This window comes from Lates calcarifer, linkage group LG20 (genome assembly GCF_001640805.2).
Source record: "Lates calcarifer isolate ASB-BC8 linkage group LG20, TLL_Latcal_v3, whole genome shotgun sequence".
NCBI lineage: Eukaryota > Metazoa > Chordata > Actinopteri > Centropomidae > Lates > Lates calcarifer.
The window spans coordinates 5,884,771-5,908,776 of NC_066852.1; the positions used below are offsets into that span (position 1 = coordinate 5,884,771).

Genomic DNA, 24,006 nt, shown 5'->3' on the forward strand with positions numbered 1-24,006 from the left:
GATATAGTGTACTGGATTGAGACAGGGTTAAGACTCAGATTGACATTAGGCCTTCTGCTGGAAGACATATTTTTTCATTTCTATAATAAAAAACCTTGCCAAAGGAGAATTTGAGTCAGGCAAGGTTTTGTTGTGGAAACATTGGGATCTCATAGTCACAGTGGGCCAGAAAGGAGTGTGTCTGCATTCAGAGCAGCACTTGCGTGGCAGTTCTTGTCTCATGACTGTGGTATTTTAAACAATACTTGACTGGTAACCAGGACGTTCTTTTGCAAAGGTGATGTTTTTGTGCAGTCTACAGTCATTGACAGTGACATGGTCTGGATTCATTTTCTGAATTTGACTTTATTATTATCTATCATTAAGTGTTTAATATTCTCTGAATTGCTGCTGAGAAAGTGAATAATTCACTGGAATTTGATGTTAATATTTGTGTGTGTTGATATAATCTGACAAACTGTGCTTGTACTGTACCTGTTACTTTGAGATGCGTCTCAGTATGGATGTCTTTGGCAGCACTGAAACTTATTGGAATCATTTTTTCATCTTCACTGAGGCTGAGCTTGAACATTTACAGTATAACATGCATTTTACCTGTAGCTATATGATTGCAGCTTATAACAGACTGTGATCATGTCAGCTCAGCAGAGCATGCTGCTAAACCTGGCAAGAGTCCAGCTCCTTATGGGACCACCTTACTGTGAAAGCAGACATGTTATTTTATGGTGATTTGAGTTAAAGTGTCTGTAAATGACATATGTTGGATGGCATTCACACGCTCACTGTAAATGAATCAGCACAGCCACTTACGTCACACACACTTATGTGTGTATTTGTGTGCATTTGTGTGTCTTTGAGTACATGGTATTATACAAGGTCAAATAGAGATAGGCAGGATGGTTTATAATTGGGCTGTGGTGTCAATAAATGGTGATGTCAGTCTGTCAGTCCACCACTCTGGTCCACGCTGTAATATCTGGATTGGATGGTTTGGCATGATATTGCAAATGCTTACATGGATTTTCACCAAATGAGGATGAGTCCTAATGAGTTTGGTGATCCTCTGACTTTCCCTGTAGTGGCCCCAGCACCTTTGTGGTCTCTGCATTCCAAGTAACCTACCAGTAGGTTATTATATATGGCTGCCATGTCTAATGCAATCAGTTCCAAAGATAACACTGCAGTCCTCAGTTAAGTGGAGTGAGCAAATTGAATGAATTCATAGTCATTCATGCCTCTTGTCACACTGAACCACACAGCACCTTCCCAGAACTTTTTTAAGATGTCAGTGAGAGCAGAAGGCAGTCTGGAGAGGATTTGAGGAACCAACAATATCACGGTGGCTGTACCCTCACAGCATTTGGTGATTCCAGAATGAACAGCAGGGAAACTTTTTATGTACTTTGATACTAGAGACCCTCTCAGCCTCTTACTTAAACAACTGTGTTTTTCCATATCAACTTTAGAATCAGTAGAGGATGTGGGGCCTCTTGCATGAAAATTATAAAATGACAACAGCTGATGGGCCTGTGATTTCTATTCTCCATCTCCAACAATTGGTCTGAGCCTCTTGAAAGAACAAAATAACTTAATGATAAAGCTGTGCTGTCGCAAACAATTGCACAATCAGACTTTGAACATAGTGGAAGAATAGTTAAACACATCTTTGTGCCTGTTTGACAATTTACTTGTAATTCTAAATTGTGCAATTTAAGTTTCACCCATTCTGCATCCATATGCCATGTGCACATACAGGATCATTTACATACAGCAATGCCCTCAGAATGTAATATACAGCTCTGGAAAAAATTAAGAGACCACTACAAAATTATCAGTTTTTCTGATTTTACTATTTATAGGTATGTGTTTGAGTAAAATAAACATTTTTCTTTCATTCTTTAAACTAATGACAACATTTCTCCCAAATTCCAAATAAAAATCTTGTCATTTATAGCATTTATTTGCAGAAAATGACAAATGGTCAAAATAACAAAATAAGATGCAGTGTTTTCAGACCTCAAATAACGCAAAGAAAACAAGTTCATATTTATTTTGAAACCTCACAATACTAATGTTTTAACTTAGGAAGAGTTCGGAAATCAATATTTGGTGGAATAACCCTGATTTTTAATCACAGCTTTCATGCGTCTTGGAACGCTCTCCACCAGTCTTTTCACATTACAATCCTCTTGTTTGAGGATTCTCTGCTGATGAACACCCTCTGCAGCTTTCATCAGTGTGAGCTCGCCTGCTGTAGTTGAGCTTGTTCCTGGCTGTTCTTTGTATTTTGTGCAGAGAGAACAGACTGGTTAGCTACTGGTCATCAGTAACACATTGAATAGCAATTTTGAAATAGTTTTGTACTTGAGAGTCTCAGGACTGCTGTGGAATGTTTAATTGATTTTGGCACTGTGTTGTTGGTATAGACTTTACAAGAATCTATTGAATGTCAAAACTCTTTTTCAGGGGAGCCTTGAAAGCTATTAACTTTAATAAAAGGTTATTGTTGATGTAACTTTCCCATGAAGATGAATAGTTTATGCCATTTCACATAGTTCTGCCAGAAGTATGCTTTTGACAAAGGCAGGCTGACCATGAAGGGACACAGATAATTATAATAATGATAATAACTTTGTTTATTGAAAACCTATCAAAAGTTACACAGTTCTTAACATTAAAAATAATAAATGGATGTTCAGGTGATTATCAACAAAGCTTAGGTACACTGTGGCACTGAGCAGCCATACAGTCACCAAGAGGACACCTCCACACTGCTATACCACCACCAATCTGACACGTGGCAGAATGGATCTGGATGATTTATGATAGATCTACATATGCATACTGAGGATGGCACACTATATTGATACTTTTTCTGCTTCTCAATCTTCCATTTTTGGTGTCTACATGTCTACTGTAGAAAATCCTGAGAGTAGTTGAATCCAGTGTGGTCCACCTTTACCTTCTATAAGTTGCACATTTACAAATGCCCTTCTGACTTTGCAGGTTGACCAGGAGTTTTGGTTCATAGAGCTGCTGTGGACTGCATGTTTTCTTCTTTTGTCTGATTTTTGGTTTACAGGATTATTCTCTGTTTTGTATAAACAGGACAGATATTTACTATATGATAGAACAGCTGTGTTTGGCAACAAAAAATCAAACAATATGACATTTAAAGTCCCATAAGTTCATTGTAATGTCTGCTTGAGCAGTAACTGCACTTGTTGACCCTTTCTACATGCTGTTTAGATTGAGCTGTAGCTGCACAGTTTGTTGTTGAAATGCTTTAACAAGCATGTGTATCTAATAAAGGAGCCACTTTCCTAGAACCATGCTTATTTTTCCTTCTAACAGGAGTACTTTGCAGTACATTTAGTATATCTGCTGTTGTCTCTAGACGACTTAAAGCTTCGCTGTCCATGGCCTATATCATCCTTGATGTCTCTCTTGAATGGCCTCCAGCTTCCCTCTTTTCCGCTCTGTTCCACTCAGCCCTCCAGGCCAGCGACTACATGATACAGTCTGCAGCCAGACACCAGGAAAACAACTTTATTGACTTCAGCACTCCTCTCCAACTGTGCCAGTCAGCCCTGCTCTTCCATATGGTTTATCTACAACCTGCCATTTTGTCCCATGTTGTTACACATAGACCACTCTGTGGTCCCAGCTCTTAGACATTTTACTATTAATGGAGAGTTGAAAACCACACAAGCTGGTCCTGTCCAAAAACTATGTCACCGTTCTTATTGGTGTATGATGAAAAAAATGTGTTTTGGTTATTGTTACTTGGATGTTTGGGCTTCTCTGTACAAAGTGATTTATGTGAACAATTTGACACTAGAAGCTGTTTTTACATTCATCTGCTGAAGGCAGACTGTTTCTCTGAGCTCACCTTAAATCTCAGTTTAACCTGTAGATGTATGAGCGGGACCAAAGACATCACCATCAGTCTATGGGCTAGTATACAGCTTACACCACTGTGACGTGGAAACATTATACACACATACACTGAGCATGGACTTTTCAGTGATGTAGACATCTTGTGGCCAGAAGTTAAACATGAAATGAGCAATTTCAGTGAGGGAGAAGGAGCAGAGGAAGTAACAATACTGAACTGTGGGGGGGGGGGCATCAGGCACACATTATTCAGAGCAAAGTTTATTTTTAATATGTCTTAAAAGATGTCTGGAGGGGATCTTTAAAGATGCAATATATTGCCCACATTACTTCCACCTCTGGGATTAATCATAGAGCCTTTTATTATCGGGAAACTCCACTGCTTTTACTCATCAAAGTAAATTTGGCGAGTATTAATGCATAATGTGAAAAGTTGTATAAACCCTTTTGTGTCTGCAGAGGGAGCTGCGTCAAGTCTGTGAAATGTCCTCAGCTGATGTCACCTGACTCAGCTTCGGTTGGATGTGAAGTTTGAAAATTAAAAACAAAAATCTGTGGATGTGGAGTTAGAAAGAAGTGAGCTTAAGTGAGCTCTGCAGCCCGCTTCTCTCAGACAGATACTAGCGTAACACACCCAAATGTCTGACTGAACTGTCAGCAGTCATGCTGCATTGTGGGAAATGTAGGCTCTGTGTTTTGACAAGGAAGAGGAATGTGTGGAATAGAAATGATATCTGGCTCTGTTGTATCAGTGTCAGGCTTTTGGTAAAACTTTCCATAATTGAATGCTAAATTGGTAGGGTACTCTTACTGTCTTTGCAGATTTAAAATATTGTTGCTCCTGTATAAGTGACCGAAATGTTTCGGTCTCAACCAGCACAACTTTCTTAGTGTATTATCAACCTAATGTCGACCATCTTCCCTGCTGTTAGTTTGTTTTCAGGGCTTGGTTTATCCACTGCAGTGCTGTAAGGTTGCAGCAGGATAAACAGCCATTCAACACAAAAGCACAGCCAGAGGTCAGACATTTAATGTCTTTGTAAGCAGAAAATATGATGCACCAAAGAAACAAATGTAAATAAAAAATCTCCTGCCATCCAAACTGCATTATGCAAACACAGTTTGGATGTTGGATGTTCTGAGACATAGATTAACAATAAACTTGGAGTGTGATAAGTGACCTAAAACATTTTATGTGTATGTGTATGTGTGTGTGTGTGTGTGTGTGTGTATGTGTCCGCCTGTGTCTGTGTGCGAGAGAGAGAAGGACAAAGACAGAGAGGGGTGGTGTAACTAGCCTCCGACAATAATCATGACAATCAATCGGAGTTTAACAGCTATGAAGGAGTACCCCCTCTCTCATCTCAACAACAGCGCACACAGTCATAGAGGGTGTGATTTTTTTGTGTACGGGTGAATGAGAGCAGTGGGCTGCATGTATGTGTGCGGCCATGCGTGTGATAAAGACTGACGCCCCTCTCAGCCGTTCTTTAGGCCAGCTCACTGTGTGTTGCTGTACGGGTGATGTGTCTCAGCTGTTTCTTCCTTCAGTCTCTAAACATGACAGAGACAGTCTGGAGGGGCAGGGAGGAGAGGCTATGTTTGTCATTTTGTCTCTGCTCTTACACATTCATCCATCCACCCTTCTATCCATCCACCCCTCCATCTCTTGCCTGCCTACATCCACCCTGCTAGCTGAGCATCGTTGCACAATATGCTCCCACTGCCCACACTCAAACCCCCTCGCTCACAAAGGACTCAGAGAGATGCATAGAGATGAATTCCCTCCCCCAGTGGGACCCAATCCATCAACTGCAGCACTACACTGAAGACAACACCAGCGGCACACACCCAGCCAGTTTGTCCTTTAAAAGCACAGGGTTGACGAAGCCCAGAGAATATTCATGACCAATAAGTTTGGCAAACATTAGATGGTTTTAACTCCATAATTGTTCACTCTCTAATGTGACTGTGGACAAAGCAAACTGAGAGCCATGCTCTGCAAAGAGCTGATGTCAAACCCTTTATCACATGTTCATTCAAGGGACCTCTCTGCTCCTTGTGAGCAGAGGATGATGTAACGGTTAGACTCATTCTGCCCTTGTTAGAGGAAACAAAAGACCAGCCAGACCACTCGTGCGCACACACACACACACACACACACACACACACACACTCATACACACAAACGCACACACACATAAACACACTCACACGTAACCTCTCTCTCTGTGTCACTCATGGTTGTTGTTGGAGGGTTGTGTTAGAAATGGGATTTTCTGTAAAGTCAGTGGTAGGAAATCAGACTGGCTGTTCAACATGCAGTGTAGTTAGTGACTGTCAGGATTGAATTTCTTGGATCACATATTAGCTATTATTTAAATGTTGCTGTGATTGTCACTCATTATTAGTTCAAGATTATGGTGTAGAATTTGAACACAAACTAAATGATAATTGAAATCTCCTGAGAAATGAACCAGACTCTAAGATCAACCTAATATATGGATGTGAGACTTTCAGTCCAGCATGATATACAAATCATGCAGAAAAACTATGACAAAATACTGAGTTATGTCATGTAAAACTGTGCCTAAAACCTTTGTAACTTTTGCCAACCAACTTGAATATGTATGTGATCCATTGTTTTAAAATTCACTGATAATGGTCTTGGATATTTCTTCAAGCTCACTGCAGACAGTAACATTACTTATACCTTTTTCTGTGTGGTCCTGGGCTGTCAGGAGACATTACACACATCTGAACTAAAAGTAAGGCTGTTGTGAAAGTGGACTGTGCTGCAGGATGCTGTTCTGTCCTTTTTTTGTGGCACAAACACAGTCACCACTCCTAGCTGCAGTAGCCAGCAAGATCAGCAGTTCATAGTGGCCACGTGCCCAGGTCCAGGTCACTTCAGCAGATTAATTATGTTACTGGGTCTTTTTGTTATATGCAGCTGGGAAAGTACTGACAAAAATGTCAATAAATTAGTGTACTTCATAAATACTTGTAAGCATTATACTCCCCTCTGGTTTTTTATCATTGTCTGGCTGGTATTGAGGTATTAAAACACCTTAAAAAGTAATTGTTTTAATCTGGTGATCAGACAGCCTGAAAAACTAATGTTCCCTTTTAGTTGAATAGTCATTAGAGGCCTGTTAAGGCAAAAGTCCCCTGTATGTCACTGAAAAAAGCACCAGAAAACTTATACAATCATATTAATCTCAAGTATTTCTCAATAACAATGAATATTCATAAATAAATAAGTAACAACCAAGAATCCTGAAAGAAAAAAAAAATTGAGGTACCATTTATTAGGAGTTTAAAATGCAAAAAATCATTTAATCTCCATCATTCAAAATATACACTATCACTTAAATTTTTATGTAACATTATACTTCACAGATTTTTTGTTGTATTTTCTCATTTCCTTGGTGCTTGGTACACCTCCATGTAATGTGAAAATGTAAAACACATTCCATGCACCAGAGGATTTATCAGGGAAAGCTCTACCCAGCACCAACTGGACCATGTCTGTGCACCCATGTACCAAACATGGGTGCACAGACAGTTAGTTACTAAACTTAAGACAAATGCATGAAGGTTTTATACAAATGAACATTCACATTCCCAGAAAGATATTCATGTTCCTTTTCACTGTTTGTGATTTGTCCACTAAACTGACATCTAGCCAGTCAGCTAAAAACATTGTGGGCCCATACACTGTCTCTTGTTATGGCATTTGCAGCTCAGCTAGACTGATTTATTTTCCTCTCCTCCTTCACACTTGACAAACCATCCTATCCTCTCCTACCTGACCTGGGGGGCCTCCAGCGGGGAAATGCCTGGGACGTGGGAACATTTTAACTGCTGAGCCGGCTGCTGGAGTAACTGCTTCACTCCAGGAGCACAGAAAGCATGTTTGGAACGTCTTGCCCCTTTCTGGCCTCAGGAACATTAAGTTGGAGTAGAAAATACAAAATTGCACTATCATCTTGACATGGGGATGTTTTTGGTGTTTTCTCTATTCCAGTCGTTCTTTAAAACTTCTTTTTGACTTGCTTTGAGAGGACACAGTCCATTTAGCTCCTGGATCATGGCCAATGTTTGTGAATAGTACCCTTGTGATAATGGGGCCTACACCTATCAGCAAGGTGAGACAACAGCAGTGTGCTGAGTGGCCTGAATTACTAGGGTCCACATATTGACATTTTACTCCCTGCACTAAGGTGGGAATCCATTTTTAACCCCACTCAGTGCCCTTTCATCTGACTGTTAGTTTGCACTTGTGTGCATATACAGGCTGTGTATGAATGCATGTAGAGTGTGTTCACAAAGTATTCAAACCCCTTAATTTTTCTCACATTTTGGAATGTTGCAGCCTTATGCTAGAATTTTTAAGAAATCTGTTTGTTTTCTTTATCCTCGTCAATCTACAATCAATAACCCATGACAAAGTGAAAACAGAATCTCAGCTCAGAAGCTCAGAGACAGGATTATGTCGAGCCAAAGACCTTGGAAAGGCGACAAAAAGTTCTGCTGCATTGAATGTTTCCAACAGCACAGTGGTCTCCACCATTTTTACATAGAGGAAGTAGGACTAGAACTGAGCACCTGGCCAATTTCCAGTTTTCATTATTTACTTACAGTTTTACTTTTTAATGTGTTCTTTAAAATTATGTTTTTGTGTTGTCATTACGGTGTAAGTGCAGATTGATGTGGGAATTTTTTTGTTTGTTTGTTTGTTTAATAAGGCTGCAGCATAACGTATGATAAAAGTGAAGGGGCCTGAATACTTTGTGAAGGCACTGTGTACTACAGTAACTAAATCTTCCTCATAATGGGATTTGTTTTGTGAACCTCCTCTGAGTCATGATCTCATCCCCTTACAGCATTCACTCTCTCTGTTTAAATCCCATTGCACTCCTCAGTCCCTCAGTAGATCCATTTTTATAGCTTTAGTAATGATTTTAGATGGAGCCCCTTCACACTTCTTCCTTCAGCTCTCAAATTCTGCAGCAACGCCCCACAGGCAGCCCTGCACTTGAAACCCCTCTAGTTCTGCAGTCTGATAAAAATACCACAGTGTTTTTCCCCTGTTTTCTGCAAACTTCCATACCTACATTTTTGAAAATAAGTGTCTATTTATAATTAGATATTGTATTACCATGCACTATGTCTATGAGTCAAAGTGGTTCTTACATTCACAGATTGAGCTGCGTATTTCTTAGATGAGCAAGTGCAAATTTATGCCACAGTTCATTAAACAGAGCTTGTCATTGTTTTGTGTTACCAGGTCTCTTGCAGTCTTATAGTGACACCAGTCTCTCTCTCTGTGCACAAATTTCAAAACGTTTGATTTTCTGTTCTGTTCTGGCAGATGAGCACTGAGCCATCTCACTGAGCCACTAACCCCGAGGAATTTGCACAAAGTCAGCAGACTTTCTAGTGTTCAGTAGTTAGCATACGGTTAGGAAAGTGGTTATCGTATTGCTTCTCTGCAATGTGTAGAATTCATTGGGTCTGGCCAGCCACAGAGCGGAGAATGAGGAGACTCATGGGAAATGTATTAAAAGCACAGACGAGCACTGGATGCTAACAAGCAGTGATGCTCTTTTTAGAGTGTCTAAAATAATGTTTTATTTAAAGGTTGATACATTATTATTTAAATTATCACAACTGTATTACTTTTACCATCATTTACTGAAAAATCCTTCATAGTCTCTGCCCATAAGTAAAGATTAAGAATTCTTTGGAAGATCCAGTAGCAGTTCTTGTAGTGCTGGACTTTAGTTCCTCCGGCTCAGCACTGTGTTTATTTTTATTAGTCATTTTATTAGCCGGTGTGGCTCTAGGGATGGCAATATTGGTTGGTTGGTTGGTCGGTCCACCCCCTTGGTTCAGACTGAAATATCTCAATATCTGTTTGGTGGTTTGCTACTAAATTTTATACAGACATTGATGGTTCACAGACAATGAATTCTACTGTCTTTGGTAATTCACTGGCTGTTCCTTCTACTACCACCATGGCGTTGACGTTTGTGGTTTTGAGTGACATGTCTTGACAGCTATTGGACAGATTGCCATCAGATGTGGTGTGAACATTCATGTCACCCACAGGATGAATTGTAATAACTTTGGTAATTACCAGACTTCTCATCATCCATCACCAGATCCAGTTTTCAATTTGTCCAATACTTTGGTTTATTCTAGATTAAGAGAGTGACAGTGGTAAACACAATACCTGCTAACTGTTAGCATGTTAGCATACTGATCTTTGCATTCAGTCAAAGCACTGCTGTGCCAAAGTACAGTCTCACAGCTAGTGTGGCTGTAGCCTCTTTTTTTAACTGTCTTTTTTTTAATCATCTCAAGTAACCTGCTAGTGGGTAACCAAGCTGCCACATCTAATGCAATTAATTCCAAAGAGAACATTGCAGTCATCAGTGCAGTGGAAATATTCACATTCATTCATGCTTAAGTAACGTTAGGCATCATAGTTGGGATTTGAGTTCGTCATAGGTGTGTGTGTGTGTGAGCATTGCAACACACCTGTGTGATCTATAGTAGCAGCTGTGTGTTGGAAGTCTATAACTGATGACTCACAACACAGCAATGAGGAAGAAGCACTTGTTCACTTTCAGTAGATGGCAAACAAAAATACATTTGTATGAAATGTTTAGTGAATTTCCTGGACATCATCAGACCTCCATGCATGTGGTCTGTGATAAATCAGTCCAACCCATCACTGGTATAGCAGAGCAGGGAGCTGAATGAACTGGGTCATCATTGGATTATCATTTGATATTCATAAGCAGCCTTGTAGTGGAGAATGATTTGATGCTCTGCTTTAGCAGTCAGTCTAACCAGACGTCCCAGCTAAGAGAGGAACAGCTCGCAGCTCATCTTCAACTCCTGGAAAGCTGGTAACATTTCGCCTGAGGGGCAGCTATTAGTTAATTTACACATTGCAGCGTTTTCGCTGTAGATATTTGGTAGCAGGTGTGGTGAGAGAAACCTTTTTTGTTTTTGATCAGTTGTTTCAGGAATGAAAGTTGCAGCAATGAAAGTAAGTAAATTAGTTTAGAGCTGAAGATAAATTGAACTTTGTGGATGTACATTTTGTTGTTAGATTTCCTTCTCTTGTGCAGAGAAATACACACACACACACTCTTTGCATGTTTTTCAAGCAGGTCCCATGCAGCTCCGTATCCTTGTGGCCTGTCTTGGCTCCCTCGTCCTCCTCAGTGAGGTTGGCTGTTTGCTTGGGTTTCTGCTCCCCCTCTGCAGCAGTAGGTCTTGTTAATCCATCTCATGTGTGGATGGCACATGTGAAGTCATCACAGCTGATGCAACCTACACTTTTCTTTCCTCTTTTGTTGTTTGAGGTATTTGGCTGTAACCTAAGAGCACGCTGTTGAACAGAAGGGAGGTTATGGTTGTATTTTTGGTGACTCTATTTCTACTTTGCGAGAGTGGTTGACTGCAAGCTACCACACTCCATGGTTATTTATTGTGGAGTGAATTTTTAAATGCAGGGTTTGGTCACCTAGTGATGAAGTAGCTTCCCATTATCTGCAGCATTTGCAAAGCATCAGTTATTGACATTCTTTGAGGTGTAATGCCTCGATGTCCTTTGACTCTTCAATTGTTAACTTAATACTGTTTTCTGTCAATTGTCTACGAGAACAGCACATTTCTTCAACTGAACGTTTTTAGTAGAGTATCACTGCAAGAGGACAGCAGAGAGAGGACTGCACATGTGGAAGGAAAGAAAATAGCTCTCCTGCAACTGCACCCCCTCCCCTTTTTTCTCTGTTGCCTCTTGCCCTCTCCTCTGCTTCTTTTTGCTCTTTCTCTCCCTCCCTCCATCTCCGCTCTTTGTCCCAGGAACGTACCAACCAGAGAGGGAGAGGAGGAGAGAAGGGGGAGGGGTGAGCCAGCATGTCAGACAGAGAAGAGGAAAAAGGGAGAGAATAGCATGTGGCTGAGGGACAGAGGAATCAGACAGTGAGGTCGGCAGAGGAACAAAACTGACAGAAAACTGTTTTTTTTTTTTTTTAATCAGGTTATTCCCTCCCATTATTTCCTGCTTGCTAATCAGATTGGGTGTTAAAGTTCTGTTGGGTGCCAGTCATCACAGAAAGGAAGCTAACAGAGAGAAGGCAAGGAAATCAGGATGGGGCATCACAATGGTAGGATGGGAGAGAGGGCAAAATGGAGGAGATGAAAGCTATCCCATTGAGGAATCCTCCAAACCACAGCCACCACCTCTCAAGCTTCAATACTACTGCTGCTGCTAATATTGTCGCCTCCCCCTGTCTCTGAATCCCACACCAGGAGAGCTTACACTGTATGTGAAAGAAAGTGGAGAGCTGACATTTACGTCCTGCTGAGGGGAATTGTGTTCCAGACACGTGAAACAGGACTCTGCGAGACGGGATGCACATTCTCACACTCTAGAAACACACACTCGCACTGAGAAATAGAGACTGGGGACAGGTGTTGGAGTGTTAAGGAGGGACAAACTGAGCATGAAGCTCCATGGCGCAAAGGGAAGGAAAGTGTAGGAGCTAAAAGAAGGGACGAGGGAAAACCAGAGTTAAACTGCCGTGAGTACAAAGTGTTTCTCTGTCTTTTTCACTTTGTTCTTTTATGTCATTTTCCTGCAGCTGCTCTGCAGTTATCAGAGAAGTGCTTCCCCGTTGTCTTTGTGTTCCTGCAGGACTCATCAAAATTGCTTGTGTCCAAAATATGGCTGGTGGATTAAGCTCTTTTCCTCTGCAGAAACCTTTGTTATGACAGTGCAGCTTCACTGCTGACCTCTTCTCTTTGGAAAATGACCACGACGGATGGTATTTCTCTTGCTGTTAATTTTAGGAGCCTGCTCTTACAATGATGTAAACGAGAAGAAAGCACAGACCACCCATAGATGTGTATCTGTTTCCAATATGACCATAAACAGCTTGAGGACTGGGACACAGTTATGATTTTGGAACTCTAATATTTTATATTGTATAATTCTAATCAACTAAGTGATTTTCCTACATATCACAGTGGTCTGATGTACCTTTCTGATGTTACCAAAACATAGAGTATGATCTTGCATTCACTACATTCAGAATAACTCTTTCTTTAACACTTAGTATTACATTTTGAAAGGCAGCTTGTACTCACTTCATTATTTTGGTTCTCATGGTTCAGTAAATCCAGTTTGCTCAGGACTGGTAAGATTGCAGTCACCTTTGTCGGTGCTACGGGGACGACGTGTGCTAGTGCAGCGCAGGTTGGATTGAAATTAAATTATATTGTGGTGTGTTGCATGCATTGCAGAAAGCAGGCCTTGAGTGGTAGACAACCTGTCTAGCATGCCACTCAGTTGGATGCAGAGGATCTGGCCCTGGCTCTGGATCTCGTCTCGTAAGTTGTAATTTGGCTAAAAGCAGAAGCGCTTGCTGAAGTGGTGAATCTGTTGTGTTGAGGCGGCACTTCTCTTTGTTTTTATAGTCTTCCGCATCACTGAAAAATGTCTCTGCAAGTACAAACTGTGGAGTAGCTTAAGAAATGTTTTCTTGCACAGTTCTCTTATGATTCAGCCTGGGAGCCAACCCGCAGTACACTTACTCACTGGATTGTTTTTTTAGTAAAAGAGCTCTGAAAGCTCTGTCAGCAGATATGTCTTATGCTCACGAAATGAAATGTGTCTTCCTGTAAAGATGTGCATGTTGGTACTCTGTTCACACACTGTGAATTTTGTAAGGTGTAGACTACTGAGATAAGCAGTTAATCTTTAAAAGCCCTAGAAAGAACTATCTGTATTTTTGTCATGTCACCATCTGGTGGTTGTGTTGAAGGGTTACTATGTGGTCCAGTGTAAGGAACTGCAGAAGGAGACTTGAGATACAGTGCTTAACTATTTTACAGTGCGTGTACATACCGCGACTCTAAATATGTTGTTGCTCACAAGAAGTTGTTTCAGGTTTCCTGAGAAAGTAGAGCCTTTGGTGTGAATATCACTCCTGTTCTACCCACAAACCCCATAGTTTAGTTTAGTTTAGTTTTTTACTCATGTTCGCAGAACCTCTTTACCAAACTTATTTTGCTCTGCAAACATTTTGCTCACTACAAGGAGAACTCTAGCAGTCTTAGTAAAGTCTGTTTTCAGGTGTTAGGGAGTACTCCTGCATATGTGAAAAAGTTGTATAAAGTCTTTTGTGTGTCCAGAAGCTGTGTGAAGTCTGATAAATATCCTCAGCCAATGTCATGTGAGTCAGCATCAGTTGCATCTGAAGACTATGAGTTTGAAAATTGAAAAGATTTGGAGGCGTGGAGATTGAAAGATGTGAATTTACAGAAAATCACAGACAGGATTGTTTCATCCCAGACTCTCTTGTTACTTGTCCACATGAATGTGTATTACAGAAACACTGCTGAGCCTTTTGTGTGCTGGACTCTGGGGTCCTGCAGCTCGCATCACAAAGGCAGACTCAGTAATTGCACAGATTACTCGCTGTTCCACAGTGTTGACTTAATGCTCTTTTTGACACATGACCGCAGCATGTAACACTTCCAAGATTTGTCAGTGTGACTGCATGTGTCAGATGCTATCCTCCTATATGACTTTTCATCTAATTGATTAGTGACACTGACCACTGTCATACATCATCATCATAAACACACATACACACCCCTTCCACTTGCCTACGAGAAGAGCAGAGTAAAGCTTTTATGTTTGGTTTCCATTCTGCAGTTGGTAATAATGAATAGAGCTGTAACTACAGAGATGAACGAAAAACAGCAGTAAATACAAGATGCAGTGCACAGGTTAACTCCAGTTCCACAGTTATCACTGTCACATCCCAACAACCATCTTGGGAAAGCAGATTAGAGAAGCCAGAAACCAGCCAAATCACATTTTGTATAAAAGCCAGTAGCTGATGGAATAAAAGACCTTGTATCTTTTTTTATTGGAAAGAAATAACATTGATAGCACTGATACTGACAATAACAGTCACATAACTGTCCCTAAAACAAAGGGTTAGACAGGACAAGTATTATAGGACTAGATAAGATGAAGTATGACCTTAAATATCTGTTAGTGCCACTTGCAGGGAGGTAAAACCTCCATCCTGATGGAATTGAATTAAATTCACTGTGTAAAGGATCTTCAGAGTCCAGTAAGATGACCTGAGTTTTTCAGTCACAGCAGTGACTTTACACCACACGTTCATTTAATTTTCCCTGAAGGTTTCTTGTTTTTCAGATTCAAAAAGATCAAGATTTATCACCATTATAAGCTTATTTGGTTTGTTTTTTTAAATCATGCTAGTGACCTGGCTCCATGCCAGTGCTTATCTGATGGTTGGTGTGTTGGTCCAGACTGAAATATCTAAATGAGTATCAAATAATGGATCAAATGTATTGCCATGAACATTCATTCATTCCAGAGCAAGAGCCCTAATGACTCTGACCTAACTTCACCTCCAGCAACACTATGAGGTGCACATGCACATTTGTGTTTCTCTGAAATTTCCAAACAGTGATTGGGTGGATTGGCAGGAAATTTGGTTCAGACATGCCTGTTGCCCTCAGGAATCCCTGAGCTTCCCCCTGAACTCATGACATGATCCTCTGACTTTTCATCTGGGGCCATCATCAGGTCAGAATTTGAATCTGTTCAGTACTTAGATTTATGACCAAATACCTGCAAAGCTAATGCCTTTCCCATCAGCCCTGGCTGTGCTTTATTATCATGCTAACACACAAACAAACACGAAGAACATATTTAACATTCAGCTGCTAGACCTCAGAATCTTAGCATTGTCAGTGTGAGCATGTTAGCATTCTGTCATTAGTATTAGCTCAAAGCATCTCTGTGCCTAAATCAGATGCTAGCATGGCTGTACTCTTAGATTTACTAAAAGAAGTTGACCAAAGTCGGTGAATGCCTTTTTGGTCTCCTCATTCTTTGACTGGTTTAGTCATAGGAAAAACAAATGACTGATTTGTCATTGTACAAAAAGATCATATCTATGATGAGCACTCTGACACACAGAGATGTGGGGACATACCAAGTCTCTCAAATAGGTCAGTTAATCAACAAACAGTACTAAAATCCATGTTAAAATTTGACAGCAGCGGGGCGCCCCCATAGCTGAATGGTTGGGGTGCGTACCACATGGGCCTACGTGCCCTGAGCCGCTGGTCCCCCGGATTGGCTCCCGGTCTGGCCGGACCTTTACTGTGTGTCATTCCCCCACTCTCTCCCCCTGTTTCCTGTCTCGTCTCCACTGTCCTGTCAAATAAAGGTGAAAAGCCCCAAAAAATAACTTTGTTATTTGAAGAAAAAATTTGAAGATAAGATAATGTTCCAGTGCAAAGACATTGCACAGCATGACATGTCAAGTATTGCTTTCAAATGCTTTTCTTAGCTGGTCTCATTGCACCGGTTTATTGCTGTATTTTAAAACAGCAAAGCTTTGTTGATGATGTATCAGTTTTTTGCGGTGATCCCAGTCAATCAGAACAATTACTCCTCTGTCCTCAGTTGCAGTTGGTCATTGAGCAGCTGTTATTTTTCCTAAAGTATATTGTAGGTCCAAACCCATAAACTCTTCCAGTGAAATGGGAGAAAGCCTTTTTGCATTCTATGTACCTCAATGGTTTTGCTCCTAAAGTTTGTTTTTATAGTTTTTGCTGGCTGCTCTGTCATGAGAATGGCTTTTGCTTGTGCATCGAGTGCAAAACATTTCTGGGTTGCTCACTGCTGATTCGGAACAACAGAGAGGTAATTAGGTCATTTGATGTCATACTAGTTTGTGTCTCTGAAAGGAGACACAGTCACAGAAAAGAACACTGTTGTTCTGTGAAGGCTCCATTTACTGCTGCCCCTCCATTAACAACTGTCTTTAAATCAGACCCACTTTAATGGGAACAAAAACACTTCCATGTGTTTTTCTCCCCTCACTGGCACCTATGACATTGTTTAGACAAAATCTGCTTAGTGGACATTCAGAGCACATAAATACCTTCAGACTTTTTTATGCTTGTTTTTGTGAAAGCAGAAAGTGTTTTTTGTTTTTTTTGTGTGTGTCTTAATAAACAGATTCAATTCAATCTAAGGAGATGAAGCAAATAGAAAAGGGAAAGAAAATGTTATTCTTGCAGATGTGGAAGAGAGGTGACTCAGATATAATGAACATGTAGAGGCCTAAGGGGCTCTGAAAAACAAAGAGACACTTTCAGATGGACAATGAGAAGGCAGATCCTGAACAGCAGTTGCTGCCAAGCTGACTTTCAGTGGCATTAAGCAGTTTCTAATGAAAACTCCCCCCAACCTAAAACTAACTGCATATATGCAGACCTGACCCCATCTGGCTGGGTGATGGGCTACATCATATCTTCGTATCTTCCTCTTCTTCTGTACATACAAGTGAGAGAGGCATGTGATGGCCCATTAACTCTTTCCTAGTACAGGAACTTAACGACTCATAACTGGAACTAAGAACCCCTAAGGTTTTGGCCTCACTTTCCCGCTGTGTTTTACAAACTAGAATGTTAAATATACGGTTTATGGCATGGTCACATTGTTTTGCACACCAGGACAAACATCTTCATAGTCATGTGCTGTTTGATAGGTGAGTCCAGTTCAGTGGAACAGACACTATAGGAAATAAGTGGTATACTAGTGGTACGAATACAGATCTCCTCTCACAGTTTAAGTAAATTGAAAAAAGGTCCCCATCCACAGCAGGAGGTTGATAGAATGGAGCAAAGAGAGACCACAGTACAGCTTCACTGAGAACTGTAATTAAAGTAATAGCATCCTCCCCAACACAGTGTAAACAGCCTACAGTGTTCACTGATAAATGCATAACAGTGCAGTTAAACACACATTAGATATCCTGAAACAGAATATTGCCTGTATATTGAAACACACATTGTTTTAGTACCAGTCTAAACACATGTTCTACTTTGTTAATTGTGGTGTTTGCTGAGTTGCAAGTGAGTGTGTCAGTTGCATTTCTTTTCCCTAAACTCAGATTAAGTATCACCTCCTGAGCAGAGTAACACCGGGGGCTCAATTATATTTGGAGATGGAGAAGTATTTTGCATTTTGTGATTTTATGCAAACAGGATTAAAAATGTTCCAAAATGCTGTGTGATTTGATTCAAAATGAGAGATCGAATCTAAGTATTGCAGAAGGGATTTGAAGGAAAATGTAGCAAAAGAAGCAAGGGCTCATATTACCTCTAGCAATAATGGTAATAAAGAATATTAGAGAGGCAAGGGGGAAAGGGATGTTAATGAGATCATTTGCATTCACAATCTGAATTTAATGTAATTTAATTATGTTTTATATTTTTTGTTGGTGTCTGGATTGTATACATAAAATGCTACATTATACAAAAGCATAACTGTAATGGCAAAATGTAAGTTATTGTTTTTGAGAGAAAATTAGATTTGTATTCATTTATCATGAAGAAGTTGGACTTTTCTTTCAGAGGAGGGCATACCTCAGATCTGTCTCACAAAATAGTTGAGGTTGTAAAGATGGAGCTGGTAAAGAGGACACCTGCCAGCAGCCTCTGCCTTAACACAGCAGTCCATATGATTGTGCTCTCTACTTAACAGATGCTGTCTGTGCCAGCCCTCCCAGCTTCTTGCTTGTTTCCTCATCTATATTTCATCAAAATGTGGGCGGTCAGTGCTGTTCACATCATGAGCGTAATCATCTTATACAACGTCCACCTATTTTCAGAAGCTTCCTGTCAGTGGATTGAGTTTGAATGCATCCTCCTCTCCTTTCAGTTATGTTAGTTGTGTTGTCTGTCTCTTCTGCTGTGATTAAAAACTACCTTTCACCTTTGCTTTAACTCTGTGGACTTGAAAGTGATGTCAGAATGTAAAATTCAGGTTTTTGTGACGTTTCTCTTGAGCAATAATATAATGGACACCTGAATTAGAAACGATATTGAGAGAGCAAACCCTAATATATTCCCTATGTTGCTTCAAAGGTAACAAACTTTTCCTACACTGCTTGACTGCAGCTCATGTTTATTTTATCTTGTGCCAGCACTTCATTAAAGTTACACCATAATACACCAATGATTGACACAACTGTGACTGCATCATTAAATGAAATGAAAAAATCTTTGTTTCTTTTTTGAGCTTGCTTCATTTTATGCCTGTCTGACATGTTTGGCAAATACGGGATCATGAGTAGAATTTCAATTGAAGCTTTATGGGTTTTATGCAGACTCTAGTGTTGGTCCACCCATGAGTTTGTCTCTTTTCTTGGACAATGCTTGTTTAATGCTCCAGCCCCTTTCTATGTCTTTGTCTTTCAGTTGTCCCTCGGGGATGAACAGTGTGAAGTGACACGGAACGGCTATGAATCTAAGGAGCTGGTGTACTTAGTTCATATTTACTGCCAGGTAAGACAGCAGACTCTACTGCATCTGATGGTGCAGTCGTACAGAAATACGGGCACATACTTAACTGCCCACAAACATGTATATACTTAAATGTAATTATATATGAGCTCCCACACAGGCTCCACTTCATCTGAAAACACACACACCCACACATTTGTAAAAATGTATTCGTGCTTTTAACTTTTCTCTAAAAACTTGTCAGAAGTCATTTCCAACCCACAAATGAAGGTTCAGTACAACCTGTTCAGTATCTAGCACGCTCCTCCCTGTGAGCAGAGCTCTGGCTCAAATTCAGACATTTCTGAAACACCTAACTTATTGTTTCAAAAATCCAAGTTATGTGGGAATTTGGAGCTGAAGTGAAAAGAAATGTGGATGTGTGCCAGGATGGGTGAGTAATGCTGAAGAATGCCGGAGAGAAAGGGCTTCGCAGTCAGACATCCTCAAACCTTGAGCTTTTACTTACTGCATCGCTGTTTCTCTGTCCGTCTACTTCTTACAGCTAGCTGTGCATTCCTTGTTTAGTTTTATAGCAGAGGTCTTGTCAAAGTAGAAAAGTTGGCTTAGTCATCTTCAAAATTCCTTTTTAAGTAGGGATGTCAGAGTAAAGTAACAGCCAAATTATTTATGATGACATCATACACAAAGTTTTGCAAGAAATTTGAATAAACAGAATTTGGGAAAAGCCTTTGAGTAGAACACACACATGCACACCAGCTGCTCCAAAGCTTTACCCCAGCCTCCTCCAGTGACATTTTTGATTCTGGTTTCATGCATATCCCTCTACAGATCATATTCCATTTGCATGACCTTGGCAATGCCACTCAAGTATGTGGCTGTGTACTTGGAAATTCATTGGAAAACTGCTAAATCTACACCAGTTCTATTTGCAAAAGGACAAAAAAAAAAAACTTGGCAAGAGTTGGCCTTGAGTTCTGCACTCAGAGCTTTAAACAGAGAAAGTAGCACAGCACAGTGAGATTGGTTCAGTTCCACAAACCCAGAAAGGTGGGGGGTTGGGGGGGTGGGGTGAGTAGACGCACCATCTGAAAGTGGGACAGGAAAGCAAAAGAGTTCCCCAAGCCCACAGAGCCCTCCCAGCGGCGTCTCTCCCAGCCAGCACTTTTCAAATAGCACTAGAATCAGTGGGCTGAGTGGTGCACTGCAGTCCCAGTCGCACAAGCCCTGGCCTTGGTACAGACGGATCTTTCTAGGCCAAATCAAAGCAAAGACTTTTTCCACCACTAGTTTCTCTCAGTGGGGTTTTGAGGTTTGGAGCCTCGTCTTACTGGATGAAAAAGAAACAACAAATCCATGGAATCACTCTTAGATTTTTTTTAAAGCAAAGTTACATTTAATGTGGTGGATTTAAGGCAAAATTCTCTTGGTTTGCACTTGCACCGTTGGCATTTAATCACTGCATTTTACTGGGAAGGGCTGAACAAGCTGTTGATGGTCCTTGTTTACAAAGTCATTTCCAATATCAGAGTATATGAGTCCATGGGAGACTTGATTGCCTTTTTTATTTTCCATTTTTTCAGACAGTGCCATTGCATTAAAAGAACAGTGTCTGTGGGGAGAAAACTAGAGATAATACCAGAGAAAAAAAAGAATCACAGCAGTGTGGTTTGATAAAGGTTTTAGTGAGACTTTCTTTGTGCTGACAGAGGCTTGTGGATGCCACAATCTGATATCGACAAAGTTCAACTACTGGAAACAAAATCTTTTGTTATGACCTTGAGTTTTAGATTAGATTAGAATGAATTTGTATAGCACTTTTATTAAGTTTCAAAGAGATTTCCATGGAAAATGGAAAAAAAAAATAACACTGAAAAAATAAAACTGATCAAATTAGACTAAAGAAGTAGAAGTGGAGCTGTAGAAACAGAAGAAACACATCACACATTCACAAAGGCTTTCTTTTAAAAGGTTTGTGTTTTGCACAAATTGAAGTTGGTGGAGGAGCTCTGAATGACATCAGTATAAATTCCATTACTGTCATTCTTGTAAAACCAAAACAATGAGCTGACTAAAATGCTCTGTAGTGCTGAGCTGCAGAGTTGGATGATAATTATCTGCCTCATAATAGTCACGTGATCCACTTTTAATGTAAGAATTTTGATCATAGCGCTGTAAGTCAAGCAAAAAAGATTAGATTACTGGAATTGTTGGATTCTGGTGAAACATATAACTGTCTGTCATCTTTGCAAACCATAGAATATGACATAATGGCTTTGCATCACCTGCACTAGCAGAAGTATTTAAACTGGAAAAAAAAAGAAAAAAAAAAAAAAAAGAAAAAACGGTGGGCCAGGTATGGATCCTTGGGGGACTTCACACTTTAGCTGACCTAGAGATGAACAGGACTCTGCTGTTACAACAGAGAAGGCTCTGTTAAACAGATTTGAATATATGTTTTTGCAGCGAGTCATAACATAACTTTTTCAGTTTGATCAGTTATTACTTGGCTTTAATTCTAGTTGACCTTGAAAGTTCCAATAGAGTTTTCTTGTAAACAAACAAACAAAAAAGCCTGCATTAAGTGTTGAGTGTAAAACACACTGTGTGTATCATGTTTGAGATGTGCTAAAGGTGCTAAATGCAATTCCCTTTCCATGAAACATTTGCAAAGCCATTTTTAAGTATTTTAAATCCTGCGTTCTTTACTGCCTTTGGTGGTGCATTGCTGAATGTTTTGGCACATCACAGCCACCTGCAGATCATGAGGATAGTGTTGCAGGGCTGTTTATCCCTTCAGCCATACACACGCACGCACTTTGTCTCTTGTTTTTGATTGTAATATCTAAGCCAAAAGACAAACTATAAGCAAATATAAATGTTGTGAAAGGATCTTATAAATATGGGATCTTCTTGCATTTAAACAGTTGCTGCTGTGCAGTCTGCCTCAAGGTACTCAAATGTTGGACCCTTCCATTAGCACCTGAACACACCAACCCAGAAAAGTCTTAAAAATTGTCCCACACAGATGCAGTTTGATAATACTAAGTTGAATATAATATGTGCAGAAATGAATGGAAACTAATTACTGCCAGGAAGATGGGGAAATACATTCATCAAGCTTAAATATTATAGAATATAGAAACACACAATTTGTAGTGTGCACTCAGCGTAGTCCTTAATAATGTCTCTCTCACTCAGCTGAAATACCTCTCTGAAGTGTTTGTGACACCTGGAGCGTCCTGTAACATCAGTATACGCTATCACTGTCCCTATTTGTTCTTTGTATTCTTTGACTCTTATGATACATTGTTTTTTTAGTTTAAGAGATGTTTTTATCAATTTCTCCTTTTTGTATTTTTGCATCCAAACAAGCATTAGATTTTCAATAAACATAGTGCAAACAGCGTGTGACAATCCAAACGTCTTCTTGAGCCTTGCTGCAGTTGAATGGAAAACATTCATCTCATTCAGCTCTTTAATCAGCCAGTGTGTTCTCTGTCTTGCTTGCTGGTTGCACTCACATGATTGTTGTCATTTTGAAGGGTCGCAGCTGGATTGTGAAGCGCAGCTATGAGGATTTCCGTGTCTTGGACAAACACCTGCACCTCTGCATCTATGACCGACGCTTCTCACAGCTGCCTGAGCTGCCTCGATTGGACAGTCTGACTGATCAGTCAGAGGTAAGCACTGAAAACTCACATCTGTTTTTAACTACAAACTAAAGCATCCTGAAAGCAAAAATAATCCAACAATGAACTTGAATAGATTTAGATTCCATTTCCTTCACATTTGAACTTGATATTAATCCTGACCACAGATACAGGCTTTTAAAAAGACAAATAGCCTATGTACTTTTAAAATGCAAGATAACATGGTATCAGTTTTCTAGATAAAAGCTATTCCCTTTTCTGTGCTTTGATATCCACCATGATCGGCGTGGTGTATTTCTTGGGAATGCACCATTTGATATTTTGCCAGTTATTTCCTCCTCAAACTGCCTGCGAAAGGTATTCAGAGCCAAGTGAAACCTTTACGGTCAGATTGAGGCTTTAAAAAGAATGCAGAGGTATCAAACCAAACTGGTAAAACCGGTTTATTACTGAGGGGTATTGTATGTGTTAGGATAATAGCTTTACAAAGCTGCCTGCAGTGCACTATTTCACTTTCACCAATAGCTGCATTTATAGGATTCATTGTTCGAGCTGAGTTTTGGGATTCATGTACGGTGATGTCACTGCAGGTTTAGACAAGAAGATCTCAGCCACATGAGCTGAAGTTTAAATCCTACCTCTTCTTCTCAGTAAAGTTTTAATGTCAGCATTAGCTCAAATGTGCAGATGTGTGGCACCAGAAACTATAAAACTAAATTTCCCTTGTAATATGAAGTCATATCTGCAAATGTCATCTCAGGTGCTTTACCACTATATAATACTCTGTAGCTGCTTCATTATAAGCCTTTCCCTTTAGAAACACAAAAAAGGAGACTTTTAATAGTAATGACTAACACAGCTGGAAGGCATCTTTAACTGAAATTACTCCTTTTTAACAGTTAATATTTTAATAGTTTAATAGTTTTAACAGTATATATTTAAATAAGTTAATATTCAGTGCATTAGTAGTGAATGATTATGGTACTAAATTGATAATAATACTGTAATAATAATATAATAATGGATACTAAATCTGAAGTCTGAAAATCTGAAATCTGAAGTG

General features: G+C 39.9%; 1 protein-coding gene across 1 annotated transcript in view; it reads left to right on the plus strand.

Annotated features, from left to right (window-relative positions):
* LOC108893531 (rho GTPase-activating protein 32-like) overlaps positions 1-24,006 on the plus strand; it is a 99,547-nt gene that overhangs the window by 45,109 nt on the left and 30,432 nt on the right. The window contains 2 exon segments of the mRNA XM_018691640.2: positions 19,246-19,332; positions 22,836-22,973. Coding sequence (XP_018547156.1) covers positions 19,246-19,332; positions 22,836-22,973 — 225 coding nt within the window.